General features: G+C 39.2%; 2 protein-coding genes across 5 annotated transcripts; both read right to left on the minus strand.

Annotated features, from left to right (window-relative positions):
• Window positions 1-2,268: 2,268 nt before the first annotated feature.
• LOC112576235 lies at window positions 2,269-7,908 on the minus strand. 4 transcript variants are annotated; one of them, XM_025258537.1, is made up of 6 exons: window positions 7,566-7,908; window positions 7,211-7,304; window positions 6,013-6,106; window positions 4,838-4,932; window positions 3,964-4,034; window positions 2,269-3,281 (listed from the first exon to the last, which is right to left on the minus strand). In XM_025258537.1, exons 1-6 carry the CDS (start codon window positions 7,774-7,776, stop codon window positions 2,461-2,463), a joined length of 1,386 nt encoding a protein of 461 aa, XP_025114322.1. In that variant the 5' UTR covers window positions 7,777-7,908; the 3' UTR covers window positions 2,269-2,460. The 4 variants fall into 4 exon arrangements, with proteins under 4 accessions (XP_025114322.1, XP_025114321.1, XP_025114324.1 ...); XM_025258536.1 differs by having other exon boundaries at window positions 4,838-4,935; window positions 7,566-7,905; XM_025258539.1 differs by lacking the exon at window positions 6,013-6,106 and having other exon boundaries at window positions 7,566-7,906.
• A 2,148-nt stretch (window positions 7,909-10,056) lies between these two features.
• On the minus strand, window positions 10,057-14,189 carry LOC112576041. Its single transcript, XM_025258264.1, has 5 exons — window positions 13,426-14,189; window positions 12,365-12,570; window positions 11,592-12,074; window positions 10,917-11,278; window positions 10,057-10,719 (listed from the first exon to the last, which is right to left on the minus strand). Exons 1-5 carry the CDS (start codon window positions 14,119-14,121, stop codon window positions 10,340-10,342), a joined length of 2,127 nt encoding a protein of 708 aa, XP_025114049.1. The 5' UTR covers window positions 14,122-14,189; the 3' UTR covers window positions 10,057-10,339.
• Window positions 14,190-15,744: the final 1,555 nt, after the last annotated feature.

A 15,744-nucleotide genomic window follows, 5' to 3' on the forward strand; every position in this document is an offset into this window, starting at 1 on the left:
GTCTTTTGTCTATGTATGAACTTGATTATTTTAACCTTATTTTTATGGCATTCTTGCCATACCAGTAAAATATAATCCTTCTTTTACAGATTCAATGATTGTTAGAGAACAAGTTTTACAATACCTATGCCTATGTTGTAGAACCACTTTTATATGATCATAATACAGATTTGTGTTCATGGAATTAAGTATCATTCAAGAACACATTTCATTCTTAAATCACATTCATTTAGTACACACAGAGACAAGCTTTAGTGGACGTAGAGGTAGAAAAACATCAGAAGTGGAGAATGAAAGTAAAAAAAAATTCTATAATGATAAAACATTCTAAAAGATATTAAACTTACTACTTTGTTCACGTAAAGGAGAAGGAATGGAGCTCTTCTTTCTTCTCTTCATCATTGCAAACTCGATTGAATCTTCACGACTCATTGCACCTTTTCTGCGCTTTTTGCGTTCAAATGATTTTAACTCCACGATCAATACTAAAGTTGGTATAGGGTATTGATATTCTGTTAGTCTCGGCGAGCCTAAACAATGAATGTGACTAAACCGGAAGCTTTGTAGTCTCATGCCTCGTTTTAGTGTTAACTGGTAAAAAGCCTGCCAGCAGTGCAGTAATGCAAGTTTGTGGCCAGGATGAAGGTTGTGGCCCGCAGAAGCAGAGGTCGACAAATGGGTCTTCATTATTGTATGCCATAAGCATAGCACACATTTATTAAATAATTTTCATCCTGATCTAAACTTTGTGTAAATTTGGTTGCATTGTCAGTTATTGCAGAGACAGTTTTTAAAAGTTAAACAGGCCTTTGACACATGATGTGAAAGCATCTGCCCTTCTCCCATTGTTTTAAATCCTAAGCTTTTTTTCCACCCAAAAGAGAATTGACAGCCTGCTCCTCATTTCATATCTTTCATTATTTGTATAGAATGGCAATTGGAAAATAACAATTGAGAGCGAGACTAAGGCTATCGGAACCACATGGGCCCAACTGAAGGGGTCTGCCCCAAACCAGTTCTGATGGCGATTTGTTGCGGCATTATGCTCTCCAAGGAGTAACAAGGAATAAACTAAAACTTAACAGAATGGCAAACAACAATGCCTGTGGAATTTGACTTTCTTAGTTTGAAACTTTCATTCTTCCTCTTAACTCTGGTGAAACAGTTAGTGTCCATCACCAATACAGTAAGGACTGGCTGGCCTGGGTTCAGATCATAAATACAAGATGTATGCAAACCATGTGCGATATACTCACAAGGCTGATGGCACACAAATAAAAACAAAATAAAAAGTATAGACGGTAAAATAAATTACTAAAGTCTATGACAGGTAAATTAGTAGGTATGGAGAAAATCAAATACAGCATCAATCTAGAAATGGTTACTTTTAAAACATTTTAGTTCCTTTTTTTAAAATCAGAAATGTGGGATGGGGAATTCGCACTCCACTTTGCCTTGGTCACCAGTCCACTAGATCTTGATTTGGTTTGAAACAGCTTGTCAAGTGTAGTATGTATGGAAAATAGGAAATGGTGTCATCAGTCTGTTTTTTTTAAATGATCATCCTACACAAATTTATTTTAAACAATTCAGAGAATTCTGATTGTATAAGTCATTTTTATATCAGTGATGAATGTAATGTCAGTTTTGAGGTTCACATCAGCCCAAATAGAAAAAGAGAGTTTTAGACAGACTGTCAGATGATCAGGTCACTTTTCTGCAACTGGACTGTCTGTCTCATCCAAAATTCATCATGCTTTGATTGGAGTTTTTGGAGGCTGCAAGTAGCTATATGTGGACAAAAAAATTCAGACAGACAGCTGGTACACGCTCAGGTCTAAAACTTTGTAGTCTGTGGATATTTGTTTATATTAAGCCGATGTATTAAGCAGAACGGTGGCAAAAAAACCAGGACCATTCAGAGTGTTGATGACAGTAAGAAGCCGGCATCATTATAGCCTATCTTTTCTTGTACATGACAATGCAAGGAAAAACAGTGCCATCAGGTTCCTTAAGGGTTTTCCCTTTAGCAACACTACATTTTCTTGGCGAAGTCTTTGGACATTGTGTTTTGCTTCCTACACTATGCACAAAACAGCAGCATGTGCTCTAGTGTCCAAGGACCTGTCTGACACAGGTTATCTGAGAGTTATAGATCATAGCAATGGAGATTTTGGAGTCCTGTAATTAATGCATTTGGGGTCACCTATACAGCAACCTCTGTGCACGCTAGCACGCACATGAGCACACCACAACAAAACTCCATTGCTGTAAACTAAAAATTTATTAAATGGACGTCTCTATAGAAAAAAAACTTTCTGGAAAGTTGAAGCCATAAACACTTTTACCAAGATTACTGATCTTGTGGAGACTGGACTGTCTGTTGAGAACCATTTTCCAAAATGTCATTCAATCTTTACAGAAAGTAATCACTTAAGTTTTTAAGTACATTTTGCAGTGTCATCGGTCAGCTGTTCTCATTTCAACACAGTGTACATTGTGATATATGCCAGTTGGGTAAGCCCCCGTCTCGGCTCTACTTTCAAGGCTACGATGAGTTATCTGTGCCACACTCTTTGTATTCCATGATGTCTCGAAGTCCTGGGGTTCTTTTTTAATGGAACCAGAACTTAATACATTCACAAAAGGGTGCTCGTCACTTGCAGACTTTGAAATTTGTCTCTTAGATTTACAATTGGAATTATGATCACCTGCCTGAGTCACACCTGATGTGTCAAACTCCTTGAGCTCTTTCTTTATGTCAACAAACTGTGACATCTTTGTGTGACCTTGAATTTCAGAATTTGAACATTGAGACTTCTCCTTTGTTAGTTTTTTGGGACTTTGCAGTTCACACTTTGGCTGCAATAAAAGACCACTTTCTTGCACCTTGCTGTTGAGGCAGGATCTAACTTTTCCTTTAAGTCTCATTTGATGTGGACAACAATATTGTGAAGAATTCTCTATCACACCCTGGATAGGACAAGGCTCCAGCAGTGCACTGACTGCAAGGTCTTCTTCCTGATCACAGCTGACCTCTCGCTTCACCTCAATGTCATTGTCAAAATCTACTGAAAGCTGGCCATCCACAGAAGACCAGGTGTGGTGCCATTCTCCCATAATAGTATCACTTCCCTTGTGATGAAGTGCATCTGTACTGCCTGTGTTGGTCCCAGCAGGATGTATTATAGTGTAAGGTTCTAGTAAGTCATCCAATGTAACCACCATGAACTCATGTGGACTGTCCAAAGTTTGCTCACTGTGAATGGAATGTTTCCTGCCTGTAAGATACATGTTTTTTAAAAAAGCTGTTTTTTTAAAGAACCAAATAAAACTGTTTAAAACTGCCTAAATGTGTTATCATCCCTAATTAGTAAGGTCTGCCTTGTTTGCTGGTCAATAATAGCTAACAGACAGTTGTGAACACAGCAGTAACAAAAGAAATGAAGAAATGGACACCGCACAACATTCCTTATTGGTTATATCTAGCTGCACAGATAAATCAGCTGTTAAATGGCACAATTTCTTTTTCTTTCAACCCAGAATGACAAACAGGTCTAAGACAAATCAAATTCTATATAAGGTGCTCTTGATTATCTGGTTGGCTCTCCCCTGCATTCACAACAGACAAGCAGCTACAAAATATTACAAAATTAGAATACAGTCCTACAGATGTAAGGAACTGTGAAAGTACACACAAGCATTAAACAGCATTTCAACAGATGCAGTCCATGAAAACTAACACTACATGAGCAAGTCACATATGAATGTGTGCATACTTGCTAAAAGACCGAACCAGGTGCAAAGGACTGAAGAAAATGATGGAAAGAGTGAAAGAAATAAATATTAGGTCATCATCAAGAGAAATGTACAGTGAAACATAAACCAAGGTAATCCCACCCATGATTTTAGACTGCTGCATGACCTATAAACATTGAAGTCTCCAGATATAGTCAAACTTACCTATAGCAGGATTTCTTTCCCCCTTCAGTGCCTGCTGGGCTACCTCACAAATGGCAACATTGCGTGGAAACCTGTACGACAACACAATGAGTGAAACAAGTTAAAATCATGACAGGCTAGCATCAAGATAACATTAAAAATATTTCTATTATAAAATACAATAATTTTATGATTAATGCAACCTTTGAACTGTGATTCCCAATCAAAATGCAGTATTTTCAATGATCAAAGCTGAAAGTAGGGACCAAACAGACCAACTTTCATGATCTATATGTCCATAAACACTTCACACACATACAATCCACAATGAGCCTAGTTATCAAAGAGTGATGTCCCTTCACCTAACTGGCTTCAAAGTGACTGCTATTCATTTTTTTCCCATCCTTTGTCTTCTTTCTACCACTAAAGTGATTTTCGTTGACTGTAATGTCCATTGTTTTTGTTTAGCTTCCTGCTTCTGTTTAGGATTGTTTTTGATGCCTGTTCCAACTTGTTTTTGTTGAATAATGGTCTCTGCAGCCATATTCACACCACCTTCCCTATTTCACTTTCTTATCTCGGAGAGACTTTCCTAAATTTTAGATTATGGATTTGCGTAGACTGATGCTATCACATAACAGCACCATTTTATGCAGTTTATATCTCTTCATACCTTCATCCACTGCTTTACGTTCTACTCTTGTACCTCAACTTTATGTTGTTCAGTGTTCCTACGTGTGCCATAGCCACTGGCTGTTATCTTTTATTTATCATGATTGGTCTGTGCATAGAGTGCAATCTATCTTGGTCGTGATGTTGTGCGTTATAAGTTCCCATTATTATCATTCAAACTCTGCAAGTTTCTCCCAATATAGATAAAACTCAGAAATTTTACCTCAATGCTGTAATTGCTCCATTACGGTTTTCATGGTATGATATTGTCTTTATTCTTGTTTGTCTACAGGTCTTCACACTATCACAGTCTGAGACCTGCTAGCAGAAAAAGAAACCAGATATAAACATAACATTTTTAATAGCTATTCATCTGCTTTCTGATAATGGTACTAAATAAAGAACAGAGTTACGAAGAAAACTGTAAACAAGTTAATATGGGAGGTTGAACTCAATTATGATTTGCAGTTCTGGATTAAAATATGGTGATCAGCAATCCTTCTGAGACAAATGGTTTTCCCTAGGTGATTGAATGACTCTAGTACAGGACAAATCTATTATTATTTACACAAGAGGCAGCCAAAGAAACGTTCTTGTAAAAATATTGATTTTAATTAAGTATTACACACATAAATGCACATGCACACAGATTAAAAGACATTTAACTTAAACTTAGCTAATCATGAAATAACAAAGAAAGAAATGAAAACAAGTGCACAACTTCTTCTGCTTGTGTGGTCATGGCAGCATCACCATATTGTAGCAAAATTATATTCAACCCGAAAGCTATTACAATTAAAAAATATTAGTTTAGCAAGTATATAGCCTAGTAATGAAAACCAACATGAAAATTGCACTGTTTCCTTCCTAAATAATAATTTAGATAATTTCAACCAATGACATTTGTAATTTAAAAATCTAGGACCTTTAATGAATATAATGCAGTTATAGTTATACTGTCACTCATTACATTCAATGTTTCATAAAATTTGGCACTGAAAATTTCATGCATTCAGTCTGTTTAGAGCTCTGCAAAATTTGGTTAGGATCAGATAACCGGTGCAGATTTGTACTGTCATCATCCACCTACCCACATACACACAGTCTGCTTATATTTCCATCCAATATTAGCAAGCACCTGCCACCCTATATTCATTTTAACTTGGTTCCACCTATTCTACTGCCACATTTCTAGTTTGGGTAGGGGATGATATGTCTAACTGTCATCAATTATACTTGAAACAAGTGCCCCCAAAATAGTTTTTTAAATTGGTATTTGCGGATGATGAAACAATCCCAGCATAACTTATTAGAGCAGCACGCCTCACCAATCACAGCCTTTTTAATACAACTTCAAACAGCTACATTTCAGCAAACAATATAATGAACATTAGAAACCTGTAAATGACCACCAGACTGCTGGGCTGATAAAGCACATTCTCTCTCTGCGGGCTTTACATTCTTTAAACGCCTTCTAATAGCCCTGGCATACCTGAAAATATTTATTATGACATCAATGTGATGCCTCTCCATTTTATTCATGAGCATACATGCACACATAAAGATGTGGACACACACTTTGTTTACACTAACCAGCTATTTAAAAAAAAAGCAATGGAGAACTCTGATGCAAAAATTTAAAAGAAAATTAACACTAAGGCATATGGCACTCTAAGCCTTATCTTTTAGAAGGTAGGTGAAATCACAATCACTATTACTGTTACTGATTGGACATAAGCTATACAACAAAGGAAGTAAACTAAGTTCAGTTAAGACATTTCATTAACAACACACCCCTTCCCTGTTCAATCTGCTCAGCTTCACTTGTATTCAATGGGGTCATACTTCATAACTCTGTTCAAGCACCCAATGTCTGTAACTATAACCCTTGTCTCTGTATATAACAGACTCAAGTATTAGTCAAAATTGTCCCTTCTGTAAAAATATTGAAGAAAATGAATTATATTTTTTATTGTCTTGTCCACAACATACTAGATTACAGTACAGGAAAAATTCAACCCTCCCAAATGTTGGCACTACCTATCCCTTTCCCATTTTTCAGTACTCATGTCAGATAACCTAATTAGTATTACGAGTTGGTCATCAAGCTATATAATATACAGTGCAATGAATTTGTGAAAGTCCACCAGCTAACTGTAAAATTCTGTTTTATACACAATTAATATGTTTAACTATTCCTAATTTACTGTCAGGCCTAAGAGGCTAAGCATGTAGTAAGGATATTACTTTATGTATGCATCTGACCATATACTTGCATGCGTGCTGTGTTACACTAGATACATTCAGAGGCATATATGTATTTGTGCTTCAACAAAAGATGTATATTTACAAGAGTTTAAATAAATCAGGGCATCAGCTAGATTGCAATATAGATGCATTTATTATGTCTGGAAATGGAATGCCAGCTATGCTAGTTAACACATCTATGTAAATATGCTTCTATGTTTGCCCTCTTCATTTAACATGTGCTTTTTATTTTGAATCTGTAACAACGTGGCATTGTGAAGCATTTACAAGTTCCACAGTTGAAGTATCGTAAGTTAAGATATGATAAAAAAAAACAACATAAAAATACCTTGCTGAATCTGTTGACTTGGCACCAGGATATCCCATACACAATGTTGGGATCCAGTCTGGATGGTTCTGATCCCATGGTTTTGCCGGCTGTCCTGCATCAGATACAGAGTTACGATTAAACAATTACATAAGCTGATACGCATTGGTGTGATCGTACCAAAAAAAAACCCTTAGAAATGAAGTAATAAAATGAAAAGAAAATAAAGTTCGCGTATGTAAACAATGCATAAAAATTGCACTTTTATACTAAAACTTTTATAATTACGTTTCTCTTCTGAATTGCAAATCATTTTTAATGTAATGTTACGAAAATAAGAAAAGATATCACGCCACGATGAAACCTGTTACCGTACCGGTGTGAAAATGACGATGACACAACCTGTGGTGTTGCCTATCTGAATAAAATGTCACTGATCTGCGTCTTATCTGACGTATCCACTCTCTCCTTCGCCTTTCGGTCAGTTCTTGAAACTCTTTGCCTTGATATGTAACTACTTTGGGTATCCGGATGGTTGCACTTTTACAAGAACAACCGTACACAATACATTTGATCGGCATGTTCATGAAGCGGAGCGGTAACTTCCAACATGGCGACTCGCAACAGATTGTCTCCCTGCAACTACAAAGTCAAGACCGCACAAAACCTACCATTAATATTTTCTATTCGGCGGCTTATGAGGTTTGTTTCAGATGAACGACTAAATATTCTCTGATTTTTTTTATTGTACCAGAAGAGTTTGACGCTCATGTTCTTAGTATATTAGGGTCAGGGTTTTCTCAAGAGAGGGCGATTGAAGGCATTCGGGAAGATATCGACACGAACTTATATCCCTGGACTGCTGGCAGGCGATTTGTTTTTCCAAAACGAGGCATTAGAGGACATAGCTTCCGGTTCACTCCCCTTCCAAGTTACGGCTCGCCGAGACTAACAGAGGCTCACTTCGCAAGAGGCCAAGAGAGAGTCTCGGCATACAGACATCAGTCCATCAATAAAAGTCCATGATATCTGGGAAAGATCCAGCAACAAGGAAAGTGTTGATGATGTTCTTGATGAAGGGAAGGAGCAGTGCAAACCGAGCAGAGAGACTGGCAGAGGGTCAAGGTCATAGGTTCTTACGAACATGAAAAGGATTGTTTGGAGAACTTCATCCTGAGCTAAGATCGAGACAAAGGAGGAAAGTGAAGTACAAAAGAAGATCGAATCAGGCGGACGAAGGAAAGAAGTCGCACATAACATCTCAGGGACCATTGCTATTTTAGCGGGACAAAAATTGGGAGAAAAAAAAAACAACAAAACCCAGAAGATAAATGTCCCGATGGTAGTGAGGTGGAGAGATTTTTGGTGGCTTTTGGGTTATTCAAGATGGAGAACTGTTCTCTAGAAGCAGAAGCTTAAAAAAATATTCGTCAAAGAGATGAGAGAAGAAACTCTGGCTCTAAGAGCGTGATAATTTCTGTGCAAACAGAGAGTTTTGTGAAGCACTAACGAAGTTCAGCTGGACATCGTATCTGAATCATTTCAAGGGTGAGCCAAGGTACCGGGTTGGTCTGGAAAAGAAGGAACTGTAGCAGAAGTACGTGTCAAGAAGTTGACGGAGGGCAGAATAAGACTGTTTAGCAAATAGAAAGATCCAGAGAGTATGTAGAGAGGACAAAATCACGAGAGCTGATAATGATCTGCTTTACACGGCTAAAAATCGTGGCCAGACCATCGGTTTCTCGCGACTCCTAAAGCTCTAACGCCAATCAATTCGATCTTGTTGCTGAAGTGGATGGAAGTTCCAAACGAAAATTTTTACTATGTCAACTTTTTTTTTTTGGGACTTTCGAACTTCGGACAAAAGGGCACTGAGCTAATGTCACAATCGCATTATCTTTAATTTAAAAAAAAAACAAAAAAAAAAAACAAACAAACAAAGAAACAAACAAACAAAGAAACAAACAAACAAACAAACAAACAAACAAACTAAAGCGATTGAGACAAATAGTAACATAGAGTCGGTTGAATTGAAATATCTAGTTTGGATGACAAATATCAAATCAATTAAATTCTTTAAATCAGTGTCACGAACATTTTCTATCGTCAGGGCTGAGTACAGCGGGACTTCGCCCTTTAGTTTTATACTAACTGTTGTGGCTCACAATTGTGAAAATCTTTCTTATTTGATTATTGGCTTTTTGGTTCTATGAGTGTATTATGCTTAATTTTAATTTTCGAATTGTAATGTTTATTTTTATTATCTTAAAATCCGTCTATTTACGTACAGTTTGAATGGAAACTTTGTTATGGTATACTGACAAAATGTTTGACATTGGCTTACGTCTATTAATACTTATGTAATTCTCTAGTTTTAAACAATTCCAGAAGACTTCTGGTACATGTATACTACCTGTTTTGTTTCGTTTTCACTATGGAATAAAATGTAAGTGTAGCTGGCCAGGTGTACGCTGCAGTGTTTTACTGTATTATTATGCAATATGTTATTATACATGGCAACAGATGTGTGTCACAGTTTGCTCAACTTCTAGAATATAATGGCACATCATCTGTTGATTATCGGCGCTGCGGAGTTTCTTTGTTGAGTGAACAAGAGCTCTCTCATCCTCGGTCATGTTCCCACAACAATGGCCTGGTATTAATGATTTTAATAATTGTTATTTAATATAATTTTGTGAGCATTGACAGAAGCCAAATGCCTGCACGGCAAGGTAAGATCAAGCCCTTTGCAATTTTGGACATCGTGCACTAGCCTTGACTCCATCTCATCCGGAAGAGCACGCGCGTGTACGCACGAACGCACACACTCGCAGATACACAGACGCTCAAAAACAAAAACATTGTTTAAATTAAAAATGACATCAGCATAACGAAGACTCACAAACACATATATTTCAGATGATAATGCACAATAGAATACAGCCTGTTATTCAAGATGGTGTCAGCTCCAGCCATTAACCTTATTCTTGCTCAGTAAAACAAGCCACAGTATGTACGCCGTATGATATTGAAGGCGACACTAGTTGTTGTGTAAACAGAGGCATGGAAAGGGTTTTGTGCTCTAAGAAAATATAATTACATCATGTAAAACTGAAGAAAAGCGTTTAAGCAAGAGCGACGCACACAAGGCTACGACAGGTGACAGGTGTCGAAGTCCGAATCATGCTTATGGAGTATGTCGCCATCGGAGATAATCACAAGTTGTGATGTACACCTGGACATGCAGTGAAGTCGGGCATTATCATCCAAACAGACGACGATTTTTCTCTCCAATCCACGAACCTGGTCTCCTAGAGCCACCCACACCACGTCACTGCGGGCTTTGGCCACGTCCTCAAAGTCATCGTCATTATTCTTCATCACCCGCACTGGAATACCCGCTCCCCTCAGCGCTCTCACCACACCTGAGTTGTCATTAACGCCAACCCAGTACAACACCAGCACGTCTCTCCACTGCAGGCAGGGTGGTGTTGTGTCGACGGTGGTGGCTGATGTCATCGTGACATTCTCTATAAACATTCAAAATCAGTTTCTTCCGTAAGTCAGTTATCGCAGATACAGGTGCACAATGCCAGACATATACGGTTTATATTTGTTTATATAGATATAAACAACAACATCGTTACGCATGAAGCAAAATCACAGACCGTTTATCGCCCGATTGTATTTGTTTACAGGAGTTATAATATGCAATACCCACACCTACCTTTAGCACCAACACGGAGACTGTGTAGGAAGCTGGCCACCTCACGACCGCACGTCACACAGTCACCTGGCCAGTCACCTAGCTGACCCTGACCTCGGTGATATAGTCGTTTGACTGGCGGGCCGTCTGTGTGGTCGGGCACACCTCGCTCACTGTACGGCTGGACATGGTCAAGCTCAGTGATAGACCTGGCCCGCTCATATTCCCTGATGACGGACGGCGGAGAGCGGAGGGGTCTGGTTAAGTATTTCACTGGCCAGTCGGCGGGTGCGTGTCCATGGAAACAACTTGCCGCCCAGAGATGGAGACGATCAGGAAATCGTTCTAGCAGCTTGTCACAGAAAATTTGGAAGTTGTTTTCACTGTCAAAGAAATGAGCGTTACAGAGGATAGAAAAAAACCGTGTTGTCTGCTTTGATGTTTGTCGTATACCAAAGTTACGAGGTCAGTTCCCTTTGTCATCACAGACTACATAAAAAAAAAATTACACCTTTTCGCTAAAAGAGCTGATCGAAGTAACAAACATACATAATTTTGTCTGTCTTTGGGTGTATATAGCTAGAACACCTACATCAGATGCCACAACCACCTACAAATTATCACCTATTAAATACCAGTCAGTAATTACCAGGGAAAAGCGAGCTCTATCATCACATCACACACTCTTGTACTCACCCCAACTCAAGCCCCACTTCATCAGCGATGACGTACAACGACTCTCCGCTCGCAGCCTGTGACAAGTCGTTGACGGCGTTCTCCACGTCTTTACCGCCATCAAAATCATAAAGCAGGAGATGAGGCTGACCACGTGGTACGTCTGCTGACCGGCACGTGTTTAGAGTGTTCAGCAACAGGTGGTACAGCATGAAGCACGCTGCACGGTTCCCCAGCCAAGTACTCACAATGTAGACGTGGTGACCACTGTCCAACCATTGCATAGCAGTTAGCATCAATACCACGGTTTTACCTGTCCCGGGCGGTCCAGTCACAAATTGTATGGGAGGTGACATGTTGAGCAGGTGAACTTGCTCCGGGAACAAGGTTATTTGAGCAGTGTAGCACTCTCCTGTATACGACACGGCCTGACCCAGGGTCTTGACAGACAGGCGTGGAGGGGATGTGCATGGCACAGTCACAATTGTCGCCGGACCACAGAATCTAGAACAAACGTATGTTTATATGACAAGCGAACATCCTACCACTATTCTACTGTACAGCTCCATCATTCTAAACCTTTTCCTGACTGTCGAATGTGAACACCAGAGACATTTTATCAACGATTATCTCACGCTTTGTCTGACGATAACAGTGGTAGGTGAGGTGACAGTTATAAAGACGTCATGCACGGCACATGACATTCTCCAGACGCATACACTGTATACCTAAGTGCGCGGTAATAATAAACTTCAAGGGGTTGTGACTAAAGTGTACATTATTCTGACACTAACCTGGCTACCAGACTCTTGTACAACTCAGGTGTCATGTGACTGTCAGGTCCAGCCCCAGCCACACGTCGCTGCCACCAGTGTCCGAGTTCCCTCAGCACGTGACTACTGACGTCAGAGGGTGTCTTGGGGTCAGACAACTGATCAGAGCAAAGGCAAAGTCCAGTGATGTCGGGGGAATCTGTTGTACCCAGACATCGACACAGGTCCTGTAAATAATAAACATGAGTGCTGTTAAAATTCATGATTCTTATATAAAACGAATTAAATGCACTAAAGCATTAGACTATAATTGTGGTGGGTTGTTGATCGTACTTTTCTTAGGGCTGAAACATATTTGTATAGACATGTTTGTAAAAAACTTATAGACAATAGGAGACAAACAATCAAATCTTGGCTCATTCTCAGGACAGTCGTAAATCTTGATCAACCTTCGGGACAATAAATCCGCAATGGTAAAATCAAACAGCAGTGGTTTCTAGAAAAGCATAAAATATTATTATTCAGACAACCCATCAAACTATAATAATAAATCATGTGTACTAGTCTCTCCACCCATCTAACGGACGTCGGGTTCCGCGAGTGTTTTACTTCCAGAATTAGAGACTTGGTCAATGGACAGAATACCTTATTGTGTATTTTTAAAAATGTAGTCTATGATTGTAGGTATTCCCTGCTCTGAGAAAGATCTGAGTACAATCATTTTCAGGCGTGGACATTCCAAGTAAAATGATTTGTCTTCTGGATCATTCCAAGGCAGGCTCTTAATCTCAGTCATTGTAAAAGTGCAGGGAGTCAGTAAAGGTGAGAGAAACATGACCCGTTAGCATACGATAATAAAAAATAAAGTGGTTTATTAAAAATCTTGGCATTCTTCACGAAATTGACTGTGCACAACTTTACATTTCATTGTACATCAGGATAGGCAATGCGATAAATATTATTGCACACACTACTAAGTTATAAATTATGTAAACATAAATAAGGTTGACAATTAATAGCAATGATTTTACTTTCTATCTTTCTTGAGGCCAATCAAAGCCTAAAATGGAAGACCCACTTACTGTAGCCAGTTGATGGTCGCCAGAGAGAGCCTGTTGTACCTGATGACCCTTGAGGTTCGGGACTGCGATCATCTTAGTGATGCGGACATGGGGCGCGATGTCCTTCACCAGGTGTAACAAGTTGGCCTTCGCGTTGTTCAGCTGCTTAATGGCATCACTTATCTTCCTTCTAATCAGCTCGTTAAGATTCTCTTGTGATATCTTAAAACGACCAGTTGATTTTACCTCAAATATCACAAAACCGTAATGTCGGTGAATAAGAAGAAAATCGAAATCCCCCTCTTTCATGTTTTGTATTTGATCAGGAGAAAGGTCAGCGGGTTCAGGAAGGAGAGCAGCCGCTGCTGAGTGCCAAGATAGAGTGCGATAACCCTTAGATTGTCCGAACTGAAGCTGACTTATTCCAACCATCACTTCTCTGTTTTGTTCCGACATCGTCTGTAGGCACATGAAAATCCGTTGCATAGCTTCGTCATCTCTGAGGTCACTGTCCTGTACGATAGGAAGTCGAGCAGAACGTCGAGAAGCAGCAGACTTAGTCGGCGAAGGCTTATCTCTCCCAGATGCTTGCTGAAGGACGAGAACCTCCTGACCAGCAGCTGCCTGTCTAGTCATGGGCACGCGGTTGACGTAGACAGGAGGCAGGAAGTAGGCGCGAGAGTCGAGATCAGGGAACGCGGCCTCCACCCACCTCATCGACAACTCTTGGTCCTTTTCTGAGGTCGCTAAATTTTTCTGGGTCAGAAATGAAGGAAGTTTAAAATATTTTATCGTGAAACTAAACTGGAAGCAAATAGTTTACGCTAGAAGACTACTTATCAACTTCATGTGTTTGTATTTTGTTTATTGTCTTGCAAATGCTTACTTCGGACCATTATGGGAGCATTAATGTCTTGGGACAGGAACAATGGAACACGATGCAATTGTCGTGAGGCTGAAATAAATATGTGTGCAACAATAGATATATTTTGATTCCAGTACAGAGCATAATTTAATATTTAATCTGCATGGAAATTTTATATTGCGCAGCATCACAGCAAGTGTTTCAAAAAAATGTCATCTTTGTCAGAGTCAAAAATCCAAATTAAAGCAGAAAGAATTCAATTGGTTTTCTGCAATGTCACTAATATAATCTGAACTTAAATTCTGTCAACGAAGGTTTCTTTATTTTTCTTATGATTATTTTAGCGTTCTTACTTTCTCCCTCTGGGAGTCATCAAAATGCACAAATAGAGATTTTTTCCTCTTTTGATAAACCATTGGTTATTTCTTGCCAGGTTTTTCTCATTGACCGGTTTGTTGTCCTAGAAATTGTCCTGTAATCAATGCAAAAATTTAGAGGATGGTCTGTTTCACTAGGGGTTGTTTAATTATTTATGACTTATCGGGCAATTGATTTCACCAGGACTTTTAAAGGGTTCCCACGTACTACACTTTAATGCAAACTAAATAGTTTTATATCCATCTGAATATTAATAAGTAAGTTTATTTGTATTTCCAATTTACATGTTGTAAGTGAGATATCTTAGGCAGTTTGGTGAAAACTACGTGTTCCACTCTCTTTTACTGTGTTTCATTAGTCACAACATTTAGCTTTAAAAATTCACGAAAAATGAGGGTTGAAACTGAGGCTAAATGTGTTTCCTACAATATTTCGGAGACAGTTTGTTCTGCGCGGAGAAAGCTCTCACAAGTACTCCGAGTGCGAGGCAAAAGACCGCTGTAGAACAAGATGATGACTTATTCATCCTGCATGCACCGGCACACATAAATATCTGGGGAAGCGCTAAGAAGGACACGATGTCCAGTCTGACGAAACGGCATACTCCGAGAAGCATGCTCCCGACATGACTTATGTCTGTGTACCGACAAGTAACCAGACTGTCATATTCCCAAAGACTCGCGGTCGACACTAGTCTCAGTTGTCGATTTCTGTCGCCATGTCAATAGAACCGGCCACATACATTCAATTAGACTACGTTCGGGACCCCTAATCTATTCTGCATCCTTGGTACGGAAAAAGGTCAAAGGTCATATAGGCAGGCTATAGACCGAATCGAAAATCATCATATAGAATATGAAGGTTAATAACCCTAAAACTTTTATGAAGACGGTCAGTTGTGGATCAAGTCCAAACCTAACACGTGCTTCCTATTATTATCGTTACTGGATATCTCTTCTGGAAATCTGGGGCAGACATTCTTATTGCGTAACAAAGAGTCTTGAAGAATAGAACACGATCTCTGGCGATCGAGCTATGTTTACTGATAAATGAACGCCGATCATTGAAGTATAAATCACTCGCTCTCTTGGTGTGTT

This window comes from Pomacea canaliculata, linkage group LG11 (assembly GCF_003073045.1).
Source record: "Pomacea canaliculata isolate SZHN2017 linkage group LG11, ASM307304v1, whole genome shotgun sequence".
Lineage (NCBI taxonomy): Eukaryota > Metazoa > Mollusca > Gastropoda > Architaenioglossa > Ampullariidae > Pomacea > Pomacea canaliculata.